General features: G+C 60.9%; 1 protein-coding gene across 4 annotated transcripts; it reads right to left on the reverse strand.

Annotated features, from left to right (window-relative positions):
- NR5A1 (nuclear receptor subfamily 5 group A member 1) lies at positions 1–25,621 on the reverse strand. 4 transcript variants are annotated; one of them, XM_070596441.1, is made up of 7 exons: positions 25,165–25,621; positions 21,311–21,427; positions 21,057–21,198; positions 18,426–19,051; positions 11,342–11,461; positions 9,305–9,452; positions 1–1,730 (listed from the first exon to the last, which is right to left on the reverse strand). In XM_070596441.1, exons 2-7 carry the CDS (start codon positions 21,410–21,412, stop codon positions 1,483–1,485), a joined length of 1,386 nt encoding a protein of 461 aa, XP_070452542.1. In that variant the 5' UTR covers positions 21,413–21,427; positions 25,165–25,621; the 3' UTR covers positions 1–1,482. The 4 variants fall into 4 exon arrangements, with proteins under 4 accessions (XP_070452542.1, XP_070452538.1, XP_070452541.1 ...); XM_070596437.1 differs by lacking the exon at positions 25,165–25,621 and adding an exon at positions 23,634–24,526; XM_070596440.1 differs by lacking the exon at positions 25,165–25,621 and adding an exon at positions 22,867–23,476.
- Positions 25,622–27,511: the final 1,890 nt, after the last annotated feature.

The raw sequence follows: 27,511 nt of genomic DNA on the forward strand, positions 1-27,511 counted from the left end.
TAGCTGGAAACTAATTGCAAAATTTATTCCAGGGCTGTGGGGCTGGGGAGTTTCTTAAGGGCACTTCTCATTTTGGGGCTGAGGGTCTCCAGCCTTGGTGGGGGCACACGTTTCAGAGGGCAGGGGCGGGGACAGAGACAGGGCAGTGGAAGGTGGGGGAACAGGGACGCACAGTCACCTCCACTGGGCAGGCTCAGCGCAAACTACAACATGAAAGCAGGACAGACGGTGGATGCCCAGCCTGGGGACAGAGGACAGCCAAGCCCTCTCCTTAGGGCCTGGCCCTGGAGAGCGTCTTTCAGGACATAGGACAGGAGGCCAGGGAATTGAGGCCCAGCTTCAAGGTTTGCAGCAAGGGACCCAATGGGACAGGGCCGATGAGGGAATGTCCCTGTTCTGGAGACCCACATACGCTCCCCAAGGTCACCCATATTCCCACCCACAGAGACTGGGATCCCCCACAGGGCATCCTGCTGTCCGTCTAGTGGGGTGGGGGGACAAGCAATAGCTCTTCTCTGGATTGGGGTAGGGGCTCAGAAATAACGAGCCAGCACCACCCGTGGGGAACCCGGTATGAGGGGAGAAACCATGGGCGGTACTTGGTGCTAATCCCCAATCTCAGCCTCAGTCCTCAAATCTGGCCCCTGCCCCTGCCACACACGCCTCTCAAGGAGTCTCTAGATTAAAAACAAATTAAAAACAAAAAACAAAAAACAACCTCCTGGCTACAGCCTTGCAGATAAACACCAGCCTGGGCTGGCCCACTGGGGATGGGGCTAGGATGCTGATTGTGCCAAAGGTCTCCTCTGGCGGGAGAGGGATAGAAAGGTGATTGATTGTAGCAGAATTCTTTTCAGGTGCTTGTCAGAGTTCTCCCCTGCAGAAGCCAGGTGGGGTAGAAGGGCGAGGCGAGACGTCCTTTCGTCCTAACCAGTCTGCCCGTGTCCTCTAGGGCCAACAGCCCCTGCCCAGTTTTGCAAACTCAGTTTATTCCTAGTTTACAAAACAGAGGGCTTCCCTCCTGGGCGCTGTGACGGAGGGCTGGGGACCCTCTCTTCTCTCCCAGCTGACCCGCTCAACCTCTCTCTGCCTCTGTTTCCAGGAGAGGGGGAAGAGATGACCTCTGACCCAAGGGACATGGAGGCCCACGAGGGAATCCCCAACCTGCCCCCTGGACCTGTGCTCCAGACTCCAGGACAGACAGCTGGGAGTAGGGGCAGGGGGAGGGAGTGGGTAGCAGCTGCCTCCTTGGGGCACTCTGAGTGGCAGGCTAGTGCCAGTGGCTAATAGGGACCACCCCACCTCAGCCAGGCCCTGCCCACCTTCACCCACCTTCCCAAACACAGGGCTTCAGAGAGCTCAGGGGCAGGGGCCTACAGGGTGGGGCTCCTGGGTGGGCACGATAGAATCAACCATCTGGAGGGCAGCAGGGGTGGCTGTGAGCCCTCCCCCGGCCCCGGCCCGACCCCACCCAGCCCAGGCTCAAGTCTGCTTGGCTTGCAGCATCTCGATGAGCAGGTTGTTGCGGGGCATCTCGTTGCCCAGGTGCTTGTGGTACAGGTATTCCTTGGCCTGCATGCTCAGTGCCCGCACCTCCACCAGGCACAGCAGCAGCTGCTGGAACTTGTCCCCGCAGTGCGGGTAGTGGCACAGGGTGTAATCGAGCAGGGCGGTATTGGCCTTCTCCTGAGCATCCTTCACCAGGCTGTGGTTATTCAAGAACTTCACATCTGCAAAGGGAGGAGCTGCGTCACCACCACCAGCCCGTCACATCATCCACAGTCACTGGCATCACCAACACCAGCATCCCTGTGATCGGCAAAGACATGCGCACCGCCACCATCAACACAACCACAGCCTCCCCGTCACCACCATGTCACCATCACCCTTGTCTTCACCATGGCTGATGAACACTGCCGCCATCATCCGTCACCCATCACAGCATCCCTGTGTGTTCCCCAAACGTGGCCCCTGCTGCCGTCATCAACCAAACCTCAATCATTCCTGCCACCACCATTGTCACCATCACCACAGTTGAAGACCACATCTCTGTGGTTACCACAAACACGACCACTGCCACCATCAGCCACCCAACTGCCATCACCTGTCACCATCACCTCCGTTGTCATCACAATGGTGATCACAATGAACGCCTCTATCATCACCAACCTCCCTGGGCATGTTATTTAACCTCTCAATTTCCTCATCTGTAAAACGGGGGTGACAATAGTCCCTACTTCACAAGGAGTCAATATGTGGAAAGTGCTAGAACAGCATCTGGCACGTAACAAGGCCAAATATGTTAGTTGTCACCATTAGTACTCCCAACTGTCCCCATGGCATGGTCAACACCATCCCCATTTCCATGGTCAAAACCATCCTGTCACCATCATCCCCATGGTGGTCACCATCAGCATCACAACCCCACCACAACCAACACTGTCCCCTCAGCACCATGACCAGAGGGTGCACTGTGAGTGGAAGGGTCCCCTCTCATGACTGCAAGGCGTGTGACGGGTGGCCCCATTCCAGAAGGTGACAGGCTGTCCTTTGGTCTGCCCTCTGACCAATCAAGAGACTCCAGTACCCCTAGGAGATTTTCTCTTGGGGCCATGGCGGGACACGGATGTTCAGTGCAGCAGTGTCTGTGGTGATGGAGAGAGGGCCTGGATGTACCCCGGGGAGAGGTGGTGGCCGTGCCCCAGGGAGTCCTGTGCAGTAGACAGAAGTAATGGAGCAGACATTACACAGAGCAAACAGACGGGTCTTTCAAACCACGGGGCTGAGTGGAAAAACAACAAAACTCCAGAATGAGCTCTATCAGGCAAAGCCACCTACATAAATTGAAAACGCTCGTACACTCATCACGCACGATATGGAAGCCCAGGGACAAACAGGAAGACCCGAGGTCAACACGAAGAGGGGCTGCCTGCGGGAGGCGGAGGAGGGCGGTGGCTCTGTGTGGACCAGCGATCATTCGCGCCAAGGATGGAGGAGTGTGATAAATGCATCCCTTGCACCACGGTCCAGAGGAGGAACAAAAAATAAGGTGTCTGGAGATGAATGGGGGTTCCAGTGCCAGCACCACCGTTTAAGAGCAGCGGCCTTGTCGGGGAGTCCCTGCCCCGTCTTGACCCGAAAGGCCTTCTTCCTTTGTGAAAGGGGCCGTGTCCACCTTGCTGGGGCGAGAGCTTGGGGGCTGGGGCCTGCCCAGTGCCTGGCCCCCAAGGGTCAGTTTCTTGTCACGTCAGTCCTCATCTCCGCCTGCAGGCCTCTTTCAGCCCCTGGGCAGCATCTCATCTAGAAGCTGAGGGTCCGCAGGAGCCCACAGAATCGGTCGCCCAGCCCCAGATCCTAGCCCAGCCTTGCCTGGGATGTGGCGCCCACAGGCTCAGAAAATGGTCCTCCATCCACTTCCACTCCGCCCCCGGCCCCCAGCCCTGCGGCTGCGGGGGAGTCGGGAGCCAGCATGTGCACTCTGGGCCCTTGTAATCCCTCTAAACACGCACAGCGCCAGAGGGCTTCATGCTCCTGGCAACCCTGATCCCCAGCCGCCCCCAGCGCACCCGCCGAGGCCTGTGTTGTCCAAAGTTGGATTTAGGGAAACCCGAGCTGGGCCAGTGGCGTATGGCGGGATCTGGCCCCGATCCTCCACCCCCACCCCTCGCCCCCTCACCTCCCTTCAGTAAATGAGCCAGGGCCATTTTCTTCCTCGCCTCCCCAGGATCACCATTAGCCCATAAGACACCTTTGTGCCAATTAGAAAGAAGTTCCTCCTTTTTCCGCAGAGAGACAGTTTGGTGAGGGGCATGCAGGCTGGATTTCAGCCTCTACTTATCTCCTGCCTAGGTGCCATTGTGCAGTAAACAACCTGCCCAACTGTACATAGCAGCTCTGCTCCCTAGCCTAGCCCAATCCAGACACATTCAAAGGTCATGGCAAGTCTTCCCACCTAACTAGCCTCCTGGGGGCAAGAGGTGCCTACTGGTCCCATCCCTTTCCCAACTTCTTTCCATCCCAATCCTGTCCCATCTACCTTCACCGCCCATCAACCCCAGGGCTGGGCAATTTTCCTGACATTGTCTTCTGACAATTCACAATAAGAGGCTGGGAGTCCAGAGAAGGGTAGGGACGAGCTCAAGGCCACACAGCAGTAAAGGGGCCCCGAGGAAACAGCTGGGGGTAGGGGGAGGACTGGCTAGGATGCTGCATTAGAGGCAGGAGTGGGGCGGGGGGAGGACCGGAGCCTTGGCTTTACTAGGATTTACTGTTCTCAGCAGCACCGGGCAGGGCAGAGTGCGGGGGGTAGGGACAGAGCAAGGACAGCATTCAGTTTCAGGGGCTGCCCCCCTCTTAGCAGATCCATGGTCCCACAGCTCTCTGCAGGCTGGAGACCCCCTGTCCCCATGAGTGGGCTCCAGGGCTCGGGGAGGGAGGCACAGTCAGTAACTGAGCCCCAGTGACTACAGACTACGTCCACCCAGTTTCCCAGGCACCCGCCAGGCACCTTGACCCGGCTCAGTTAATCCCACAGACACCCAGGCAGGCAGGAAGGGCACAGGGACGGGGGACGTGCGTGGGACACACAAGAGGTGCCAGAGTCTGGATTCAAACCCAGGTCTCTCTGGCCCCGGAGCCCTATGGACAAACAGGTGTGGCCAGGCTTGGACATGGGTTCCTGGGAGGTTGGACCTGATAGCTTTATGTGTCATCCAATCCAGGAGTCCTGTCCAAGGGCCCCCACCCCGGGGGGTCTCGGTTTCCCCAAAGAGGCCACTCGGGACTCCAGACCCAGTTCCCTCCTCACTTTGGAGGAGACCGTGTTCAAGTCCCACCCCTCTCCCAGCCTCACAACGTCACAAAGATTCTGCAGGATCGTGGACGCGACAGAGCCAGCATGGCACAGAACACCATGCCCTTCCTCCATTAGACACAGGGGCAGGGGTCACACAAACCTGGAGATGCCCCCTAAACGTGTCCAGGGGTCAAATCCCAGCTCCACCACCAGCTGGGTGACCTTGGGCAAGCCCCTTCCCCTGTCTGAGCTGCAATTTCCTGTCATCTGCAAAATGGGGACAAATTCATCTCCGCCTCCCAGGGCGCCCAAGAGCTGGACCTAATCTGTGAGCCACCACGGGGTGGAGACGGGCACCCTGGAGAAAAACCTGCCCGCGTCCCCCAGCCTGCTGGCTCCCGGCAATCCTGGAGGCGGGAGGTGGGAGGGGGCCGGGAGGGGGGCCCCCACCTCCGAGAGCAGCCCGCTGGCTCTGCGGAGCTGGGGGCCCCCGGGTTCTCAGAAAAGCCCCCTTTTCACGGTTTAATTGAATATTTGAATAATCCTTTCATTCCAGCGAGGCATAAAGAATGTTGTCCCAATAGCGGTGACTCAGGCAGGCGCCCCCGCGCACAATGGCCCCTCGAGTGGGGCTGCTATTCAGGCCGCCTTTTGTTGGCGCGGAGCTGTGGGTAAATTGCAAACGCTTAAGGGAATGCTGGAGCCGCCGCCTCAATGGAAGCCGGGAAATCGAATGTTAGGTCAATCCATTAAGCTTCGATTAAGTCCTCTGCGGAACAATGCCCGCCGGGCCCATCTTCATAAACACCGTGATTGCCAGAGAGAGGCACTAATTTTAATTAAGCCTCCTTACCTGCCTCCATGCCTGCCCGAGCGGCTATTTAGACGCCAAATGGCACCCTTCTGCGGAGGCTGGGGAGAAGGGGGTGCAGAGTGGGCTAGGGGCGGCGGGGTGGGGCGGGGTGCAGGGACAATCATCACCAGAGTTCAGGCTGCCCATCCCCAGGAGGTGCTGCCCCGAGGGTGCCGCCCAGCGTGCCAGCTGGAGGTCAACGGGCCAGTGGCCGCCCCTCTCTGGGCCACAGCTCCCTAGGGGCCCCAGCTCTGGTGGTCAGGGTGGGATCATGGGTGGAGCCTCCTTCCCCTCCTCTTGCCCAAATTTGCCCACTTCAGCCCAGCCCTAGTCTCCTGCAGGACTCTGGGCTGCCGCCTGCCCTCCTTTTCCCACACTGCAGGTGGAAGGATCTGGCTAAAATGAAAATTTGACCCTGTTATTCCTGCAGAAAATCCTTCCCAAGGCAAGGTTGAAGGCACTTGGCCCGGCATTCAAGGCCTTGCACGGCTCAGCCCCTGCCCACCTCACCAGCCTGCTCTCCACCTCTCCCTGCCCCACAGCCGCACCAAACCTCCAGATTCCCCATACCTTTGCACAAGCTGGTCCTTTAGGCTGGAATGTCCTTGCTGCTGCTTGCTTTGTTTCACCCAGAATACTCCTACTCATACTGCAAGGCCCAGCTCACAGGCCCCTCTTCCAAGAAGCCTTCGGTGACAGCCTAGGTGTAATTGGTTTCTCCGCTTTGGCCCAACCCTGGTCACACTGAATGGCTCAGGCTCCTCTCCTAACCTGGAACCTGTCGGCCAACAGCCTCTGTGGCTCACCCGGCCTCCTCTCTTGCTGTTGCTCTTGCTGAGCTCCCATGAGCTCAGGCAGGCCCAGGTCGCAGCTCTTCTCCTCCCCGTCAGCCTCAGCCTCACTAGAGTTTCTGGCCTGCTGGGCTGGGTGCTCCCCTACCGACCTCAGCCAGACACATGTCCCTGTCTCCAGAAGCAAGGCACTGAGTCACACAGTGTGCGATAAACACGGAGACTCACTCATTCATTCATTTCATTCATTCACTTGTTCATTTGCTCATTAACTTAACGATGGTTATGATGAAAACAATGATGCCGCACATTCCAAGGGGCCAGGCCATGCGCTGAGCACCTTGGGGAATTCTCTCATTAAATCTTCATAGCAACTTAAGGAGTATCGTGACGGTCATTTTACAGATGGGGGAAATAGAGGCTTGGAGAGGGAAGTGACTTGCTCAAGGGCATAGCCGGGGAGTGAGTCCGGATTTAGAGTCCAGGTGGTCTGTCTCTAGTCCCAGGCCTCATCACTGCTCCCCCCGCCTCTCACGTGCACACACACCCGTGCACGCACGTACACACGCGCACTCTCCATCCCACCCCTCTAGCCTGTTCCAGCCAAGCACTGAAGACAGTCCCACTCTCTCAGGCCCCAGCCTCCTGCCTCTGGCATGAAGGAGGGCCTGGCACGGCCCCCACCCAGGCCCGGGCGCAGAGAGCTGGGCTCAGCTTTGCTTGCTCCTTACGCCCCGTAGAAGGAGGAGTCCTGGCTTTATCCCTAGTGGAGGCCAGAGCTGTGCTGGGCCTGGCAGGCCCCAGCACCCGGGCTTTGGTGGGAAGAGGGGCCCGGGGTTGCAGGGCATGCTCGTCAGGCCCCGGGGGTCTGGAAAACCAAGACCTGGTCCCTGTTCTGCAGGGGGCGCCCAAGGACAGAGGGAGCCCTGGCCAAGGAGGCCGGTGGCTGGCAGCCCACCCTCCACCCAACTCTCTCCAGGACCTCCCTGGCAGCCTCTTGATGGAGGTCAGGTCAAGAACTGTTACCTCACACACCACCCAGACGGCCACAGATCCCACCCTCCAATCCTATGTGCCCCCAAGCACCAGCCATCCCTCCAAATGCCTCACGTCTGCAAACCCCCCAGTTGCTCCCTAGTGACACTGATTCTTCACACAACGTGACATCAAAAACCACAAGCCTGGAAAAGTTCATAGTGTGCATGCGGGGGAAAACCAAGACACTGACACAAAGGCACACGCATGCACGTGACTCCTGGAGTCCCCACACCCCCAGCCACACACGTCTGTGCTCTGGCCTGAGCCAGTTCCCGGAGCCCGGCAGCTCAGAGACGAGGTGGAGAGGAGGGTACCCCTGGAGGCCGAGGAAGGAGGGGGCTCCTCCCGCTGGAGCCAGCCTGGCCTGGGCCGAGCCTCCTCTGAGAACTTCAGGCCACGGCTCCTAACTGCCTGCCTAAGATTCTGCCCCAGCTCCCACCCTAACTGTCCCCTCCCCACCCCTGCAGAGCCCTCCCGGTGACCAGAGGAGGCCAGCAGCTTTGCAGATATGCCCTCCGGCACCAGCCTGTTGTGGCATAGCCAGGCGCCCAGCCCGCAGTACCTAGTCACACAGCCATGGCCTGAGCACTGGGCTTCCCACAGTCACCACTTCACTAGTCACTCCCCTCCTGGCTCGCTTCTTCTCCTCTTCTCCAACTCCCCCCACTCTTGGGCAGACATACCCTTGCCAGACTGTGGCTATAATGCCATCTGCCACAAAGACGATGTCTCAATCCTGCCCCCTCCCCAGGTGATGAGGCATTCATGCCACTCTGTTCCAACCTTCCATCCCATCTACACCTCTGCTAAAAGATTTAGCCACCTAGCAAACTCCTATTCATCCTCCAAAACCCTGCTCAGATGTTCCTCTTCCAGGAAGCTTTCTAGGCAGAGCCCTTGTTCCTCACCCTGGGCTCCCCATCTCTCTGTCCCAGCCCTGATGGCACTGGCTGGAGGCCTCTCCCGGACTGGGAGCCACCTGAGGAAAACCTCTATGTTCACAGTATCTCTGGGCACAGAGAGGGCACTGGAGATGGCTTGCAGGGTGAAGGAGGACAAAAGGAGGCAGGCCTGATGTGAGCCCAGAGGGAGGATGGAAACTGAGCAGCACAGGCTGGACCAGGGTCAGAAGGGTGATGGGAAGGAGATGCCAGACGCCTGGGCAGTGGGGCGAGCCAGTGGTTGGGCTCACCTCTGCCTCCTCCCTGCTTTCTTCTCCTCCTTAGTCTTTATTGTGATCGCCCAGGCTATACATTGTACTACTCAGTTCACTAATTTATATATTTACTAATCATATCACGCTTGTTGGCTCTCTCCCCCAGAGAAGGTCGGCTCCAAGAAGACAAGGACTTCAGGTCGATTTTGTCCACTCTGTGTCCCCAGTGCCTTGCACAGTCCAGATGCTCACCAAATGTTTGTAGAGTGAATGAATGAATGTGCAAGGGGTCTGGGCCCCAAAGGGCTCAGAGTCAGAATGCGGACTCCTCTAGAGCAGGGAATTAGGGAAAACAGGGACCCCCGGCCAGGAGCCAGGGAACAGAAGCTCCCGAAGCCACCCAGGCATCTTCTGGAGGTGGCATGGGCCAGGAATTTACCGAATTCTCAGAAGAGGTCCTTGGCCCATACAGGGCAAGTCTTAGATGTTAGCTTGGCCCTCTCTGCTTCCAAACAGAGAAACTGAGGCCTACAGAGGAAGCAATCCCCATTTTAAGAGCCAGGTCCTGGGCCAGGTTCCCTCAGCCCCAGCGCCTAGCCCCATCCTGGGGTCTCGAGGCCAGGCCGCCCCTGCCCCCGCCGGCCCGGCCAGGCCGCACGCAGCCCACTCACCGAGGCTGAAGAGGATGAGGAACTTGAGGCAGACAAACTCCTGGCGGTCCAGCTGCAGCGCGTGCATCTGCAGCACCAGCTCCTGGGCCCGCAGCACCAGCCCATGCAGCAGTGAGCCGGCCTGGGCCGCCACCGTGGTCAGCTCCACCTGGCGGCCAGAGGACAGGGCTCAGGGGCGGCAGGTGTGGGGCAGGAGGCTCTGATCAGGGATTCGGGGGAGGCTGGGGGTCAGGTGTGCCCAGCCTCGGAGCTGAGCCAGGTGGGGGCAGCATCTCCTCGGGCCCCAGGGACCCTCCCAGCCCCGACGGCAGGGCCCAGCCTTCCTAGCTGTCCTCACCGTCTGCCCCAGGCTGAGGGCCCCGCGGCAGCAGAGCCAAGACCAGGCCGCGGGTGCAGAGGGAAGGCCGGGGGGCACCTCCCACACAAGAGCCGCCGCCCGCCCCATGGCACGAACGGCTTTTGTGTCTTGTGTGGTGTGTGCAGCGAGCACCACATAGTGCTGGGCTTGGGGCAGAGGTGTCCAGAGACACGTGGATCCTGCCACATGACTGCCAGGTCATTGGACGCTCGGACTGGGGATGCGGTCACACCTCAGCTCACACTCACACACACACATGGACACACTCACTGGGTCATCCTTCCAGTTCATGAAGTGAAGACACACAGACGCATGCTAACATGGTCATGTCACAGGGGAACACAGACTGACACACGCCCGTGTGGGTTCACATTGACGTGGGCAGATCTCGACCACCCGACATTGATGTGTGTGGAGATCTTTGCACAATAAAATATGGCAAACACACACACACACGCGCGCGTGTGCGCACTGGACATTCCCATGGCCTCAGAGACTGACCTGCACATTGACAAGGACCAACACAAACACACCCATCCCTCAGCCGCTCCCCATCCGCACTCTCAGGTGGCCTCAAAGTCACCCCCTAGAGACGAGCATTCCCTGGCATGGACATGGACGGCCTGAGGCAGCCAGGGTGAGAACAGAGGATGGGGACAGAGGGCTAGCGGTGACGGTAGCGGGTGGGGAGCAGGGCCTCCGTCTCCAAGCCCCACCCACAGCTCCTGTCAAGCCTGCTTGTCCTCCTGGATCCCCCACAGTGATGCTCCCTTCCCCCGCAGCCTAGACGGGGGACCCCAACCTGCCTTCTCCCTCCCTCCCTCCATTTCCCCTACTCACCTCCCTCTCACCACAAGGGCTCCTCCTCCTTGAATTGCCCCCTCTCACCCCCAGCATTCGGAGCAGTGGGTGGCTGTTCCACTTCCTCCTCACCTCCCATCGCGCCCCCTCCACGTGCTTCCTCAAATACAACCCGGCCAGATCCTTCCCCGCTTGACTCTCCCCTTGCTCCCTGCTCCATTTCAGGAGTGTCTATGCCCCGGGCTCCCATCCTCGTGCCCCTAATTCCCTGTTCTAAGGGGGCCCCAAATTCTCACTCTGAGCTCTTTGGGGCCCAGACCACTTTGCCCATTCATTCATTCATTCATTCAGGATTTAGGGCCGGCAAGCCCTGGTCCAACCCAGCCCCTAGCAGTCCCTTCAGCCACCTCATCCCACACCCCACAGGGCCCCCGGCCCCCCAAACCCATGTACCAGCGCACCAGAGGCCCTGGGCGCTTGGCAGCTCTGAACTTCCCTCTCTGAGCCTTTCTATGCCCTCTGCCTGTAGTGGGGTGGGACCTACCCCCGCCCCCCTTCATTACCTGACCAATCCCTGTTTATACTCTCAGGACCCAGTACACTGTCACCTCTTCCACAAGCCTCTGATCCCCGCCCCCCATCGCTGGGCTGCTTCGCCTGAGGATCGCTCCCAGGGGCTGGCTCCTCTCAAGGCCGGGGCAGGGCTGGGCAGAGGGAGGTCGGGCCCGTGGGTAGCCCATGAACTTGAGGAAAGGGCTGGTATTCAGGGTGCTCAGGGCCAGCCCTGGAGAGGCCTGGGACCTCTTCTGGGCCCAGGATTCTGGAGGTGCACGGGGCGGGGGGGCAGGGGGGAGTGAGGCACAGTGGGGTCTGGTCACCTCCTGCCCGGTGACCAGCAGGATGCTGCCCTCCTTGCCGTGCTGGACCTGGCGGTAGATATGGTCGAACACCAGCAGCTCGCTCCAGCAGTTCTGCAGCAGGGTCATCTGGTCGGCCACCTGCAGGGAAGAGGCACGCGGGGGTCTGGGTTCCGGCCGGGTCCCGCTGGGGAACTCCCTCTCTCCCCTCCTCCTCCCAACTCTCAGCTCAGAGGCTCAGCTGGGTCTGTGACCTGGGTGACCTGCGTAACCTCTCTGTGCCCAGTCCACCCGTGTCTACTTTATCCGAGTGTGGCAGGGGCCTCACAAAATGCTAAGAGGGTCTGAGAGAGATGCTCAGGACTCGGATGCGCCTGGCTCCAAGCCCCAGCTCCACTTTCACAGGTTGTATGACCTTAAGCCAGTTCGATGACCTTCTGGGCCTTAGTTTTCTCATCTGGAGAATGGGCAAAGTATTGGAAGGTGCCCTGGCACGTACCAATGTCTAAGACATCAATAAATGTTAGCGAATAACGTCCATGGAAGTGGTCTGTGAACGACTCCTTCAAATGTGAGAGATTATTATGAATTTCAATTTGCTGTTAATTTAACCTTGTGCCCATTTGTCTGTGGTCACATCTCTAGCAGCCTCAATCGCTCAAAACTGAGCCATGAAGAGGGAAGGGAGGGCTCCCCAGGGCCTCCTGCAGAGCTTTCAGGCTCAGGAGAAGAAGGGAGGGCCCGCCTGGTCTGCAGCCAGCCCGGGGATGGCAGCGGGCTGACACCTGGAGCAGGAACGGAACAACACCAGGGGGCACCTCAGGTACCCAGCCTGTGATTGCAGCACTCTGGGCGCGGGCCAGGACCACCCCTGTGCACAGTGTCCTTCCACTCTGGGGCGTCGCTACATTCGAAGAGTGGACACTCATGACATTGGCCAGCGGGACTCTGGACCATGGGATGCCAGAGCCAGAAGGGCCCTCGGGATCCCCTGGCCTAAACCTCTATTTTTCAGATGAAGAATCTGCAACCCAGAGAGGGTAAGGGACGCTCCTGGGATCCCAGAGAGGCAGCGCCATGCCTCTGGCATTCTCAGTCCTCAGCTCCCCACAGTGACACATACTGAGCTCCCCCGGGTGTTCAGAACTGCACTGGGCGTGGCCGCTCGTCTCAGGAGGACACGGTACACACTCGGGTCGCCCTCAGCATCCGCGGAGCCTCGGCCAGCTGCCATCCACCCCATGGGCCCTTCCCGGCACCTTCCTGGGCCAGACCCTGCAGCGATGCAACCCGGGAGAGCTAACGGTCGCTGCACGGCAGCCCCACAACCTACGAGGTTGCTGCGATTGTGACCCCCAATCCAACGAGAGAGGCCACTGAGCCCAGAGAGGTCAGGGAACTTGCCCAAGGTCACACCACTCTGTCTGGCTCCAGATCTGTGCTCTTAACCACCAGGTATGGAACTCCCTGCCGACCCAGGAGTTCACAGCAGGCTCATTAGCTCCCCCCTGAAGCCCCCCTGGATTTCTCCTCCTTCCATGGTGCCGTCACCATCCTCAGGACATGGCTCTTGCAACATTTAAAGGCCCCAATTCCTGTCTCTGTCTTCCCCATACCTGTGGGTCTGGGAAGGCAGGACTGGTGTCCAGCTCCACTCTGCGTCCCCAGAGGAGGGGTCAGTAAGTGGTCGATGAACACGTGTGTGCTCCCCAGACATGCACAGAGAGCACAGAGGAACCACCCACAGCTGGGGCCAGAGGAGTAGGGGAAGACCTCAGACCGAGGGGACCTGGCCCAGGCTTAACGAGGAGTTCTCTCTTCTGGGGAGTAGAAGCCCCCTCCTCTCCCAGGGGCGGCCCTGGGGCCTGTCCTCAGGCAGACAGAGGGAGAGAAAAAGTGGACACAGAGCAAAGGGAGTGGCTGGACACATGGTCAGGTTTCCTCTGGGCCTCGCCTGCCCGCTGCTTCCCCGGCGCACAGGGCTGAGAGCAGGAGGGAGGGTCTGTCTCTGTGCTGCTCTGAGGCACCAGCCTCCCATCCCCCCCCCTCACCTCATCCCCACGTCAAGAACCCACCCCTCCCTCTCTCCTCCCGGCAGAAAGTTCTCCCTGGAGCCCCATGATGGTCAGAATCGGAAACCCAGCCGGGGGATGGCAGGCTCCGCCACAGCTAGCCCTGGTTTGGAGGGGCCCCGAGAGGTTGAGAACGGGGCGGGGGCGAGTCATAAAGTCATCTCTCCTTATCTCTCCTCAGGAAGTGCCCAGTGCCCAGAGAGCCGCTGGCACGAGGCCTCCCCACCAGTTTCCAAGGAGAGGGGCGGGGCTCAGGGAGTACCCAGGCCAGGCCCGTTCCCAGCACGCCCAGCACCCCTCACCCCTGCCCTGTGGATGAGGAAGCAGCCCATCACAGATAAGAGGCTCACCTCAGGTACCCTCAGCGATCTGGGCTCTGCCCAGTTGCCCCCACTGGGCTGTGCTTCTGGGGGGCCCTGGAAACTCCTGAGGCCCGGGTAGGAGGCACCTGCTCAGGCGGCCACAGTGGCCCACCTTGGGCGACCCAGATGGAGGCAGAGGGGGAGGGGGATGTGCGGGGCTGAGCTCTGCCCCCCACTCATCGGAGCCCTCGGGAGCAGACACCCTTGTGCCCCGGTTGAAGGAGCAGGGGGTGGGGAGGTGGAAGAGAGAGAGATAAGGGCAGAATTGGGAGAAAAGCAGGCTGGGCTTGGGGCGGAAAGCAGCAGGGGTCACAGTGACCGGGCTGGCCAAGCCCTGGGAGCAGACTCTGTACCCAGACCCGAGCCGGGAGGGAGGGCAGCCCTGCCCACGGGGCTGACGGGGGCGGCAGGGCAGAGAAGCAATATGGTGGCTAAGCTTTGGTGCCCTGTGCCCTCGGATCCCCAACTCAGCCACGCATGCTCCTCAGCCCTAGGTTCCTGTCCTGATAAATAGGAAAAACAAATCCTCCCTCATTTGCTTAGAGGAAACGTGTGAGCACAGCGGCGTCAGTCGTGAAGGGCTCTGTGGACCCATCTCCTGGGAATGCTGCCCCGGACCTACCCCAGCCAAGCGATCTTGCCTGCCAGGCACTTCCTCGCTCCTCCCCTAGATGGACAGATGGACACATAAAGACACCAAACTCCAAAACACTCCTCACACAGATGAACACACGTGCACGCACACACACACACACACACACACACACTTCCCTTTTATTTAAAAGAAAACCAGAAGGCCCTAGCCGCCAGCCCATCTCCACAGGAAAGCAGGTGGCTAAGAGGCTCTCTTAACCAAAGAGAGTTGGTTTTCACCTTCCGGAGGTTTCTCTTTAAGCAAAAGGTTCCTCCTCTACCCTCAGGCCGCCCTGCCGCCCTGGGAACAAGGACATTTGCAGTCCCGGCCCTGGGGTCCCTTGTCAGCCTGGCCTGTCTGCTTGGCCCACCAGCTGCCCACCCCTCCTGCCGGTCTGCCACAAATCTTCCCTGAGCCTTGACACTTCGCAGCCTGCCTCAGAGACAGGGTATTTATGGGTGCTGAGCTCGTCTCCTTCCCAGCGGGCCCCCCTCCGGCGTCCCCGGGGTCTGATGAGGCTGGCGGCCGAAGGCCAGCGGGCTCTGTAATTCTCCAGTGGCTGACGTGCCATGGGCTGGCCACAGTGCTCTCTCAGCCAAGTGGTCAGCGGGCCGTCATTTGTCAGCCCAGGACTGACAGAGTTACTGCCCCTCCAATGAAACCATATATCTGAGCAGTTAAATGTGTTGCCAGTCAGGGGCCCCGGAGCCGGACGTCAAGGGTGAACTCATGTCAAGATGGGTCATTAGGCAGACTTGGCCCTCGCCTCCAACTCCCTGATTCCTATCTTGGGTCCTCCCGGCCTGTCGTTCATGGGAACCATCCAGAAAGCCTGACTCTCTGGACCTACGCACTGCCCCCAGTGAGCAGCAAGTACAGGTGGGTCTCTGCCATCTTGCAGGTACAAAATTGCCTTAGAAGGCCAGGGCAAGGTGGGCCCCATCTGCTCCCACAAGTCTGGCTGCTCAGAGGAGCATGGATACAATGTGCCCTTTCTTACTCTCCGGGCGGGCCTGTAAACTACCTGCAAGCATGGATTAAATTGTAGGGCATCACAGGGGGACAGCAAGGAAGGCAGCTGCGTTCCCACTCACTGAACGCTTCCTGTACTCGGCACCCTGTCCTAAATTCTTTACCTGGCCTGGCTCACTAAACCCTTCCAGCAAGCCGATGAGGTGAATATTATTTCAACTCCCCTCATTTTATAGATGAGGAAACTGAGCCCCAGAGGAGTAAAGTCACTTGCCCAAAGTCACACCCCTGGTAAGTGGCAGAGCGGGAACTTGAACACAAGCCTCTCTGATTCTGGTCTTTGTTGTTAACTGCTGTGCCACTGTCAGATTGAACACACCATGATTGTGTGAGATGGAAACATAGAGACAGAGGGACATCCACGCTGGGAAAGGGGATGGAGGAGGAGCACCCCAAGAGGGCATCCAGAGCCCCGACATCTGGATTCCCAGCATCTCTGACAGTTCAGCAAAGACCCCAGGCCTTCCCCTAGTCAGCAAGACATCATCAGCATCCTAGAGGACAGAGTGGCCTCTGGGGAGAGCTCAGGCTCTGTGGTGGGAGCCCTCCCTGCCGCAGGATGTGGGGTCCCAGCCTGCCCTGGAAGGTTGTCCATCACCCACTGCCAGAGGATGCACTCCTGGTCCAAGCTCTGCCTCTGACCCTGCCAACCTCTCTAGCCCTGCCTCATAGGACCGCCTGGAACTCCCTGACACATGATGCCTTTCCACACTTCTGGACCTCTGCCTATGCTGTTCCCACTTCCTGGAATGCCCTTAACCTCAGGCTGCTTTCTGGAAAGGTGCAGATCAAAGAAACCTTCCCTGACTTCCTTACACAGAGCCATCTGCCCTCCTGCTGGGCTCCCTCGGCTGCTTTCCATTGCTCTCAGAGCCCTGGGCGCCCTGTGCTGGCATTATCCATGTGAATGTATGTCTCCTCCTCTGGCCTGGCAGCCTCCGGGGTCCAATTCATTTCAGTGTCCCCAGTGCCCAGCCCAAGAGCTGCCCCACTCTCAGAGCTGGGGAGCCCCCTCTGCTGTCTGCTAAGATGTGTCCTGCCTGAAGGTGAGGGGATCAACGGTTAGCCAAAGGGGAGAACAGGGTCACTCAGCACCCCTCCCACTTTTCTGCCTCCCCACCTCCAGCTTTGCGCCAGACACCAGCCCAGGGCTCAACAGTGGGAAAGAAGTTCTACATGGCTGATGAGAGACTTTCTAAGGATTAGGCTGGTACTTATCTGCAAGCCTCCCTTACAGAGGGTAGCGACCTGGTTCATATTCCTGGGCTCAATTCAGAGACTCTGGGAAGGGGAAGCAGGAAGGTTTGGACCACAGAGAAGCCAGAAGCAGGAAAAAACACTCAGCAAACCTGGGACAAAAGCCCTTCCCATCCTGCGTGAAAAACCCCGAGAGACCAGGAAGGCGGCCGGAGGAAGTGCCCTGCCCCTGGATCCCTCCCGGGTTCTGGAAAGCCAGGAACGCGCTGCTCCTCCTCCCCCTGCACTAGGAGCTCATGGGAAATCTGGAGGGGAAGCTGGCAACCAACCCAAGGGTCCCGGGCTCCACGTCCCCCACCAGGGCCTCCAGCCATGAGGGGAAGGCAGATGGGATTGTTCAAGGCCCTGTCTCTTGTCCCATCCATGAGGTCGGCCCAGAGAGGGGGCAGAGGAAGAAGTCCCCCCCATGACAGACACATGGCACATCCCCGGGCCTCGGCCACGACAGGTCCTCCACAGAAGCAGCAGGAGCCATCACCGCCAATTCCTGACTCCCAGAGTAGCCCAGGCCCCCAGCCCCATGGTGTCTCAAGGGCTCAGAGGGCCCACCCTCACCTTATCCCCCGTGCCCAGCCTGGGCAGGCAGTGCCCCCTGCCCATCCGGCCACGTGCCCCTGGAGGAAGCCCAGGCCTGAGTGGCGTCAGCACTGACAATGCTGCTCAAGGCTGCAGCGGCCCCGGCAGGGAGGGCAAGAGGCCCCGCTGTTTACACCCAGCCCCAGAACAGCCAGGGGGCCAGCCCGGGAAAGGGAAACATAGAGAGGTCTGGACTGAAGAGCGGCTGTGCCCGGACCAGGGAAGATGGGCCTGGACTAGGCTTGGGGGGCCTGAGGTTGGCAGAACACCCTGATCACAGGGAGCCAGGGCACCAAAGGGGCGGCTCCCAGGCATTGGGCCCTTCACACCACTAGGTGGATGACTGGGAAGTTCTGATCTGTCTGGCCCCAGTCTCTCCCGCTGCTTGCCTGCTTACTTTAGCTTCAGGTACTTCAACCCAGGGGGATGGAAGGCCTTGCAGTAGAGGAAGCCTGCCCCACCTGGAAGATGGATGGCAGGCCCTGCAATCTGCCAACTACCCTCCCACCTGGCCCCCCTGCACACAGACACACACCCTCACACGTGGCTCCGACTGTCATGCATGAGAGATGTGGGGACAGTAAGATCTTTCACCTTAGCTGCGAAGGAGAAGGCCCACAAGCATCCCAAACTCTGAGACGCTAAGACCCCACCTGTGACATGTGCGGCTGCCTGGGAATGGTGGCTTCTCCAGATGGGAGGACAGGATGATTGCACCCTCTTCCTGACACTGGGCTGGGGCAGCCGGAGACTCTCCCCAGGACTCCACTGGTCCTCTCGGGGAGCCCAGGGTCTCAGAGAGAGAAATGCCTACTAAGACCCAGCCTGGGAGAGAAACAGACAGAGCCAGAAGGGGCTGGAGAAACACAGAGAGGCAGAGAGACAGCACACCGGGGAGAGAGACAACAGAAAGACAGAGGCAGAGGCTGTGAGAGAGAGAGACTCAAGAGACAGAAGGCGGGGGGTGGGCAAGGAGGCAGGAGAGGGGCCAGGAAGGCTGTGACAGACCAGAAACATTCCTCAGTGTCTCCAGTGTGGCCTCCCTGTCCCCAGATGCTGCCGGAAGCCAGTGGGCAGGATGGCTGCATCCAAGGAGCGACTGAGACTGAGGCTTGGGCCGCTGAGAGGACAGCCCCCACGCAGCGGCCAGCCAGGTGGGAGGAGGGACTCACCTCCAACTCCTTGAAGACCATGCACCTGCGTGCCCAGTCCACGATGGAGATGAAGGTCTGGTCGGCCATCCTGCACAGGAGGTTGAAGGACGCAGGCTGGTCGGGGCGGCCTTTGGCTGGTTCCTGCAGGCAGCCGATGATGCGCGCCCGAACCTGGTCCTCGTCCGGCTCCAGCTGCAACAGCTGCAGGATGAGCTCGGGCACGCCAGGCCCCCCGGAGAAGGGCTCTGGGTAGCCATAGGGTGGCCCAGGCTGCGGAGGGCTGGCGTAGGGCTCCGGGTACTCAGACTTGATGGCACGGCCAGGGAAGGCAGGATAGAGGTAGCCAGCCAGCGGCCCGTTGGTGCTGGGCACGGCCATGGGCAGGGCTGGGGCCCCAAAGTCGCCCAGTGGCCCAGCAGGTGGACCAGAGGCCAGGCCCTTGGGCTCAGGCACATGCAGGCCGGGGGGCAGCATGTAGTCCGGTGGGGGAGGGGGCGGAGGGGGTACCCCCATTGGGGGGCCTGTCTCCAGCTTGAAGCCATTGGCTCGAATCTGTGCCTTCTTTTGCTGCTTCAGGGCCCGGTCCCGCTTGTACATGGGCCCAAACTTGTTCCGGCCACCCCGCATGCGGTCAGCACGCACGGCTGTGGGCAGAGGCAGAGGGTCAGACTCACTGCCTCCGAGCTACCCACCATGCTGCCCCACTCACAGATCTTTCCCCAACAGATCTCACTGCGTCCCTCCCCGGCTCAGCATCTTTCATGGCTCCCCGTGCCTGTGGATGAAGTCCATCTCCTTAGCCTGGCATTCAAGGCTGTGTTCACTTTCCAGGTTATCCCTCACGAGACCTTTTGTTTTTCGCACTCCACCTCACTCATCTCTCTGCTGCTCTGCTGGGCACTTCTCCTCCGTCCTCCACCCTATCTTTGATATTCCTTCTGCCTCAAACCCTTTCCTTCTCTCATGCCTGTCGAACATCCAGCCCTGAGGTCACCACCTCCAGGAAGTATTCCTGGATTCATCCCAGACAGAATCCTGGGATGTTCTTGCCCCAGATGTCTTGCCTCTTGCCCATTCTCATCCTGCTGAGTGAAATCATGCCACGTGACCCAGGCTGAGAGCTCCTGGGGGCTCAGCAATGGGTTCAGGAGCCCACCCTGGGGCCTGGCAGGGAGACAGTGACAGGAAGTGCGCCCTGGTCAGCCTTGTTCACAGCTGGGCCCTCAGTGTCCAGCTGCTCCTTGACTGACTGCCTGACTCCGTCAGACCCCTGTTGCAAAATGACTGAGGCTCCCCCCACTGCCTCCAAATCTGAAGCTGAGTTTAGGGCTGGCCGGGGCTCTATGCTGGGGGAAGGGACCTCCCTTGCTGACCAGATGTCCCTCCGCTTGGCCAAGAATGTGTCACCAGCCAGACCCAACAGGTGCGTCTCTGCAGCTGTAGAGTGGCCCCAGCCCCTGCTTATAGGATCCCACCCTGGGCTCCGGGAGAAGGGAGAGAACAGGACAGAGGGGGCAGGGCTCCCCACCAGTCCTCCTGCAGGGCCTGGGCAGCCCGGCTCCACTCACTCCTGCCCCACCAGGGGTTTCTGCTGCTCACCCAACCTGCTCTCCTGGCCCCTCAGGACCCGGAGCTGGGGTCTGGGCTCTGGGGACAGGACAGGGGCTCCCCCTCGAATACAGGAGTCCCTCCTCTAGGGGGCATCTCTCAGAGCCTCGAGGGGCCTTCTCCTGGAGCCAACAGCTGTCTGCTGGGCGCACAGCCCGGCTGGGGCCGGCGGGGTGGAAACCTACGACTGTCCACGCCGGAGAGCTTGAGTCTTTCCTGCTCAACCGCTTCTCCTCCCCTCTGGACCGAGAGCTGGGAGGGGGAGGCAAGGATGGGCCTGGGTCCTCGGGGGCAGTTGTTCCCCACTCCCCCGCCCTCTCAGGGCCTGGCTGAGAAACCCTGCCGGCAGGAATCTCACCCGCTGAGTGAGTGAACTGAGGGAGTCTTTCGGAAGGGCCAAGAGACGCACACAGGGGTGGGCTGGACGAGGGAGGGCAGCGCAGCGAAGATGGACGGATGATAACGATCATGACAGGGAACCTGGGGAGCGTTCGCTCTGAGCCAGGCACGTGCTAGGAGCTTTTCATGCAGTTCTCTCGCACTAACTCAAGAGGAAGGCACTACTATTAGCTCCATTTTTCAAACTTGGAATCTGCCGCTCAGAGAGGTTAACGAACTTGCCCAATGTCACCCAGACTGTAAGGGGTGGCTCTGGGACTTGCACTCTGTAAAGGTATTGAACGACGTGGCTCTGGCTGGGTTAGGTGTCAGTGCAACACCTCACAGAAGGAGGAGCTCAGAGGCGCTGCCCTGTGCTGTCCACCTCTGCCAAGGGCTGGGGACAGGGTCATCTTCCTGGGGTTCACTTCCAAATACTTCTAACCCAATCCAGGCTCTTCCAGCATGCATCTCCCCTCCCGGACCGACAACAGTTCTCACCCGTCCCCCGCAGAGATTAGGGCCCTAACGTCCCGCCAGGGGCCAATCGTCGGCCCCAGAAACTTCACGGCCAGTGGCGCCCTCCCCTCACCCCTTCTCCCACCCCCACGCCCTGTCGCCGTCAGCGGTCGCGGGTCCGAGGCCCGGGCGCGGCGCGCGCACCTTCCAGGCGCATCCCCACCGTCAGGCACTTCTGGAAGCGGCAGAAGGGACAGCGCTTGCGCTGCGTCTTGTCGATCTTGCAGCTCTGGCTCTCGGTGCACGTGTAGTGCTTGTTGTTCTGCACCGTGCGCTTGAAGAAGCCCTGGGGGAGCGGGGCGTCAGCGCGGGGGGCCCGGCCGCTCTCGGCGCCCGCGCAGGGCTCCCCGGGGCGCTCCGCGAGCCCGCTCCCCAGCCCGGCCCCGCCGCCCGCTCACCTTGCAGCTCTCGCATGTGAGCAGCCCGTAGTGGTAGCCGGACACCTTGTCCCCACACACGGGGCACAGCTCGTCCAGGTCCTCGTCGTACGAATAGTCCATGCCCGCGGCGTCCGCCTGCCGAGGGAGGAGGGGGTCACCGGGTAGGACGGGTCCTGCGCACCCGCCGCGCACCCACACGCCCTCCTTAGGGACCCGGCCCGCGGCCCATCACAGCGCCCAGGGCAGGCCGCCCGTTGGGGCGCCCCGAGCAGCCCGCGCCGGCCTTCCTGACCCAGTCCCAGCGCGCCCCGCCCCCGCCCGGGGTCCCTCCTACGCAGCCCCCCGCCGCCCCCCATCCGGGACCCTCGGATTCGATGCGCTTTGATCCGCATTCGTTCGTCTGAGAACAAAACCCCGATTCTGAGAAAACGAGATGTGTTCGGCCGCGGGGGAGACGCCGATGAACCCGGGCGGAATGGGGCCTGGGTGTTGTGGGGATTCGACAGAGACGAGGAGGACAGAGACAGAGTCTGGGAGAGACAGGGAGGGGGCAGAGACGAGAGCGAGAGACACCGACCGACACTGCTGAACGAGAGGGGACCCGGGCGACGGAGACAACGAAAATCCGGGACTGACAGAGACACAGTGATGCCAAGTCAGAGGAAACCTGGGGGAGACAAGAAAGACAGAGACAGAGAGGGACAAAGAGAGAGAGATGAGAGACACCGAGAGACGGAGGCCCAAAGAGAAAACCTGGGAGACACAGCCGCAGAGCCAGAGACGCGGTGGTAGAGGAGAGACAGACCGAGACACCGAGAGACAAGAGGAACCTGGGAGAGAAGGAGGAGAGAGAGAGACAGAGACACCGAGAGAAAACCTGGAGAGACGGAGGCGCCCAGCCAGGGGTCGGGGAGGGAGGATGCCCGGAAACGCGGGCCCGGCGCTCGTGCCGCAGGCGCGCCCTGCAGAGCGGCCCCGGCCAGGGCTGGAGCCGCGGGAGGAAGACGACGCGCCCGGGACGGAGCCTGAGCGCGCGCGGCCGCCGGGGCCCCGGGGCCGGGAGAGACAAAGCCCGCGGCCGCGACGGCAGCGGGGGCGCAGCCGGCCGGCGGCCGAGACGTCGGGCGGAGAGCCGGCCAGGGGCGCCGCGGAGACGGCGGGCGCCGGGCGCGAGGCGCAGAGACCTCGGGCGGAGACCCCGCGGGCTCCGGGAGGCCCAGCCCGAGGCGGGGGAGCGACCTCGGGCGGAGAGTCGAAGTCCCGAGGAGGACAGCGCGCCGAGCCCGGGCCCGGGCAGCGAGAAGGGGCGCGACGGCGGCCGCGGCCCGCCCGGCGCCCACCTGGCGGCTCCTGCGAGCAGCAGCGCCCCGCGTCCCGCCGCGCGGAGCCCCGCACCTCCCGGCCGCGCCGCCGCCGGCGATGAGCCGCACCCGGGCGCAGCGCCGCCCGCCCGCGATGACGGCCGCTCGGGCCGGGGGCGGGGAGGCGGGGGCGCGGGGCTGGCGGCGCGGGCCTCGGCGCTCCCCACCCCGCCTCCCCGCCCCCGCCGCCTCCGGGGCCGCGCCGTAGCGCACCTGGGACCCGGGCCTCTCCGTCGCCGAGGCGCGCTGCGCGAACCCGCCGCGCGGGGCCAGGGGTCGGCCCTCTATATGGGCGCGTGGGGATCCGGGGGCGGAGGCCGGGCCGCGCCCTCCCCTGCCACCCAGCCGAGCTCGCGCCTTCACCCTGACCCTGTCGGCCCCCCATCCCCAGCCCGGGCCCCCGGAGCCCGGGCGCCCCGGAATCCGGGTAGATGAGGGCGCCTGCGAGCCTCGGGCCGCCCGCCTGCGGTGCAAGAAGGCGAGGCCCTGTTTGCAAACCCAGCTTCGTCGTGGCGAGGGTCGTGTTGCAGCGTGGAGGTGGGTAAGGGCGAAAGTGGGGGGCTGCGGCCAAGGCCCGGTTTCAAGGCTTGAAGGCAGCTTTTCGCCCGGCCCTGCCACGTTTCCTCGCTGGAGGCCTGAGCAAATGTCCTCCCCTCTGCGGTCCTCAGTTTCCTCATCCGTGAAGCAGGAACGACGACTGCATTTCCTTAAGGGTGGTCGTGCCGATGAACCGACGGGGTGTGGGCACAGCACCTGCCTGGCCCTGCGGAAGCGATCAGTACCCAGCTGGGCCACCTGGGCCAAACCCCTTCTCCTCCATAGGCCTCAGTTTGCTCAGCTGGAAATGGGAATCGGGGAATGCCATCCTGCGAATTTTCCGAGGTCTCGGGAGAACCCGAAGCTACCGAGGGCGCGGGCGCGGGGAGAACAGAGCCCCCAGGAGCAGGAGAAACCCTCCCCATTCCCTTCTGCGCTCTTACCTGGGCTGGGGGCGGGGAAGGGAGTGCCCGACAGCCCCGGGGACAAAGGGGTCCCCGGGCCAGGAGGGGCTGGCCAGTTACTCTGGGCTGGGGCACGTCTACCTGGTCACTCATGTTTTAGATGAACAAATTGAGACCCGAGAGAGGAAGGGGCCCGTTCGCATCGTGCCCCCGCCCCGTCGGGCACCGAAGTCCGAGAGTGTTGAGAGCGGCGAGGCCAAAGAGCCGCGATCTTCCCGCCACCGAACACCACCGTCCTGCAGGGCAGCGACGCGGCCGACAGAAAGGCCAGCTCTGCAGCTCGAGCCCTGCCCCGCCGCCGGCTTCGGCTTCAGCTGGCCGCGACCCGAGGCCTCCGGCTTCTGCGGGAGCTGGCGCTTTGGTCCTGCGGGCCGGGGCCCGAGACCCCGCGCAGACCACCGTCGTCTCGCTCAGCCCGCGGAGCGAAGGGCGGAATCTGCGGCCCACTTGCTCTGCAAGTTCGGGCAGGTCACTTCGCTTCTCGGAGCCTCAGTTTCTCCGTGTATAAAATGGAAAAGACGGGCCCTTTAGAAGGGGTTCGTTCTGCGGTTTCCGTGAGGTTCCATGTACGCATCTTGGTGAGGAGGGACGACAGAGAGCTGACGCCTCAGTTGGGTGCAGACCCCCCAGCCCAGCCCCTGAGAAACAACAGCATCTGCCCGAGCTGCAGGTGGGGGCTACCGCCTCTGAACAGCTCGCCATCGGGGAGGGGCCCTCAGAGAACAGAAAACTGGAGGGGCATGCCTGCCTCCCGGGGAGAGAGGGGGCCTGAGGGAGAGGGCTGGGCTGGGGGTCCCCAGCGCGCTGCTCTAGGGTAGCCACGGCTGAGGAAGACCTAGGCAGTGCAAGCGCAGTCTGGGCAGCGGCCAGGTGGGGTGGGGGCTGGGCTCCGAGCCAGTTCTCCCTTCTCCCTCCACCCCACCCCCTTTTCCCCCCAGGTTCCTCAGTCCCAGGTTGGGAGCCCTTGGGTTGACCTCCAGGCTCCATTGCTCCCACCCCTCACAGCCCCAGGGTCCAGCTCACTGTGTAGGCAATCTCAGCCCCTCACCCACCTCCCTAGGGAAGCAGACAGACCCTGGCCCAGCCCCAGAACCTGGACTGACAGATGGACGTTGGAGACAGACACACGAATCCACAGAGACAGCACAGACATACAGGCAGGGAGACCCAGAGACCTGAAGACAGGCCCGGGACCAGGGACACACTCACAGACCACTAGGCTTGGGCCAACACAGCCCTGTGAGCACCCGGCCACCCATAGACAGCAGGACACCCACAGACCTCCATAGGGCCTCTCCCCATGGGCCTAGCTCCTCCCATCAGCCACCCAGGGGAGAGGAGGGGGGTAGCACGGTGGGAGGGTGGGTCTGGGGAGATCCTTGGCCCCCTCCCTGCCCAGTGTAGCGGGCACCAGTCGCTCAGCAGAGCAGGCAGTGGCCGGCCCAGGCCGCAGGGAGGCACTGAGGAGGGAGGTTGGCCATTAGAGGCCTGGGCCCAGGCCCGCACTTACAGAGCGGAAGGCGAGCTGCACGCTGGATGAGGGTGGACAGTGGGCACCGGGGGTCCGAGGGGAGGCCGCGGTGGGCCAGGCAGGGTAGTGGCGACCGTGGGCACACAGGAACTCCTTCACGCCACGGCGGGCGGCAGGCGGACAGTAGGCTGGCCCTGTCCGTCCGTCCTCCTCCTCCCCGCCCTGGGGGGGGGGGCCACCGGAGGTCCAATTGGTCTCTGCCCCCACGTGACTCTGCAGGCCTCTCTCCTTCTTTGTTGGTGTTTCTCTTCATTTAGGTCTCCTTTTTTGCTTCTCCTAAAAGAAAAAAAAAAATAGCCCTATCTATCTGGGGGCCGCGGGTGGGGGTAGAGGCCAAGGCACTCTGGAGGCCTTGGCCAGCTGGCTGCTCCAGGCCGCTGGGGGAGCCCAGAGGCGGGGACCCTACGTAGGCGGGTAGGCAGCCCTGCTTGTTAGCGACTGGGTGGGAGTGGGGCCTGATTTATGGGCGGCTCCCCCACCCCGCCTGCAGCAGCCTCTCTCCCCTCGGATGGCTACCTCCCTGGGGCCTGGCCCAGCGGGTCCGGCCTGGCCCAGACACGGGAGTGGAGTCAGGTCAGGCTGGCACGGAGGCAGGGGCATGGATGACTTGACCAAGTGGTCCTGCTGCATTGGCCTGGTCTTTTCGCTCTTCCAGAAGGTGAAGAAAGGAAGAGGGGGACAGAAGGCAAGCAGGTGAGCTGAGCGAACACCTCCCCTGTGCATTCCAGGGGAATGTGGGCTTCTCTGAGCGTCGCCATCCACTGTGGGCTGCTGATGTTCCCAGCCCAGAGCTGGGAAAGTTGAGGCTACGCCGAGGCTGCCTCCAGGGCCAGGTGGCCCCAGGTTGGGCCAAGAGGATAGTGAGGCCAGGACAGGGCAGCGGGAAGGGGGTTTTGTCTAGAAGGCCAGGCCTCCCCACATAGCCAGGGATGTCCCTGTCCAACCTCCAGGCCCAGACAGGTCCTGAACTGTCCTGGTCCTGTAGGGCCCAAATTGCTCTGCTCCGCACCCCTTCCACGCATGATGAGTTCTTTCGTGCATCCCTTCGTCGGTCTCACAGTCACCGAGTGCATACTAGGTGCCGGGCACTGGTCCAGGCGCCGGAGAAGAGGGAAGGAGTCTCTGTCCTTAGAGGATTCACCTGCAGCCTTTTGTCCTGGGCATGGGGATGGGGAGGGGCCCAGGGCACCAAGGGGCCGTCACTGTGGAGAACCCCACACGACCCCCTTCATTTGAGGAAATAGACAAGTCACACAGAACACCTTGCTTGTCTGCCTTGGGATGAGAAGGATTGTTCTGGATAATTGAAACCAACTATATCGAAAGCCTAGTGTGTTTTTGCATTGGGCGACTTAACATTTTTTTAATTGTGAAAATACACAGAAGATAATAATTTTACTGACAATCATAATTAACTGATTCTACTGATTCAACATATTCTAATTCTACCTATGACATAATATTCAGCTTATTCCACAATGTGCAGGACCTCATAATTATGCCTTTTTCATCCAGAGAAGTTCTTACAAGATACACTTCTGCATATGGCTGAAACGAACTAGTCTCCCCATTTTAACGCAGTGGTTTTGTTTCTGGATTAATACCACTCATCCTCTGAGTTTAAAAAAGAAATATGCCAGCAAACACCCTGGATCAGCAGCATGTCACAAACGTGTAACAACAGTGACAAATACTCATGGTCCTTTCTACCTCTTTTGATGGGAAACTTTGTGAAATGGAGTTCGCTTTCCTCACCTTCCAGAATGGGACAAACAGAGTCTTTCAACCCCCTGGCTCCCTGGAAAGACCCCACCTGGCTTTGCCAGTCTCCTGGTGAGGCCTTGAGCCCTGAGAAGGAGAATCGCTGAGGGGCTAGTGGCAGGGCCTCCAGATTAAATCCCAATTCTGCCATTTTCTAGCCGTGTGCCCTGGGAGCAGTCACTTGTCCTCTTTGGGCCTCACGTCCTCTCCGTAAAATGGGGACAAATAAGACAGCACATGTAACCTAATATATAGTGACTGCCTGGCATGTCATGTGTCTCAATAAATGTTAGCAAAACACAAACAAGCTGAAGGACAGTCCTTTGGGCAGGTCTGTCCTTAGGGGCCCTTTCTGTGTTAAGTGTAAGACTGCAACATCGCCCTGAAGACTTTGCCCTTCTGTGATCGAGTGATTCACCCCAGCGTGGGGAACCCTCAAGGAAAGGCTCAGGGCTGTTTCTCTCTGGGTCCACAGCAGCCAGCGCAGAGAAGCATCAGGGAATGTTTGTTGAATGACTGCTTGCCCCTGCACCCAAGGCCCCCACGTGCCGTTTGTGGATGTAGA

The sequence above is a fragment of the Equus przewalskii genome, chromosome 26 (genome assembly GCF_037783145.1).
Source record: "Equus przewalskii isolate Varuska chromosome 26, EquPr2, whole genome shotgun sequence".
NCBI classification, from domain to species: domain Eukaryota; kingdom Metazoa; phylum Chordata; class Mammalia; order Perissodactyla; family Equidae; genus Equus; species Equus przewalskii.

What these genes read in the sequence shown, in the direction of transcription:
- NR5A1 (XM_070596437.1), bottom strand. Translation starts at nt 23,747, where the DNA reads ATGAGTGACCAGGTAGACGTGCCCCAGCCCAGAGTAACTGGCCAGCCC. An exon ending in CTTCCCCGCCCCCAGCCCAG is followed by an intron (nt 21,428 to 23,633) that starts GTAAGAGCGCAG and finishes CTCCCTCGGCAG; the next exon opens with GCGGACGCCGCGGGCATGGA. An exon ending in TGGTCTTCAAGGAGTTGGAG is followed by an intron (nt 11,462 to 18,425) that starts GTGAGTCCCTCC and finishes TCTTCCCTGCAG; the next exon opens with GTGGCCGACCAGATGACCCT.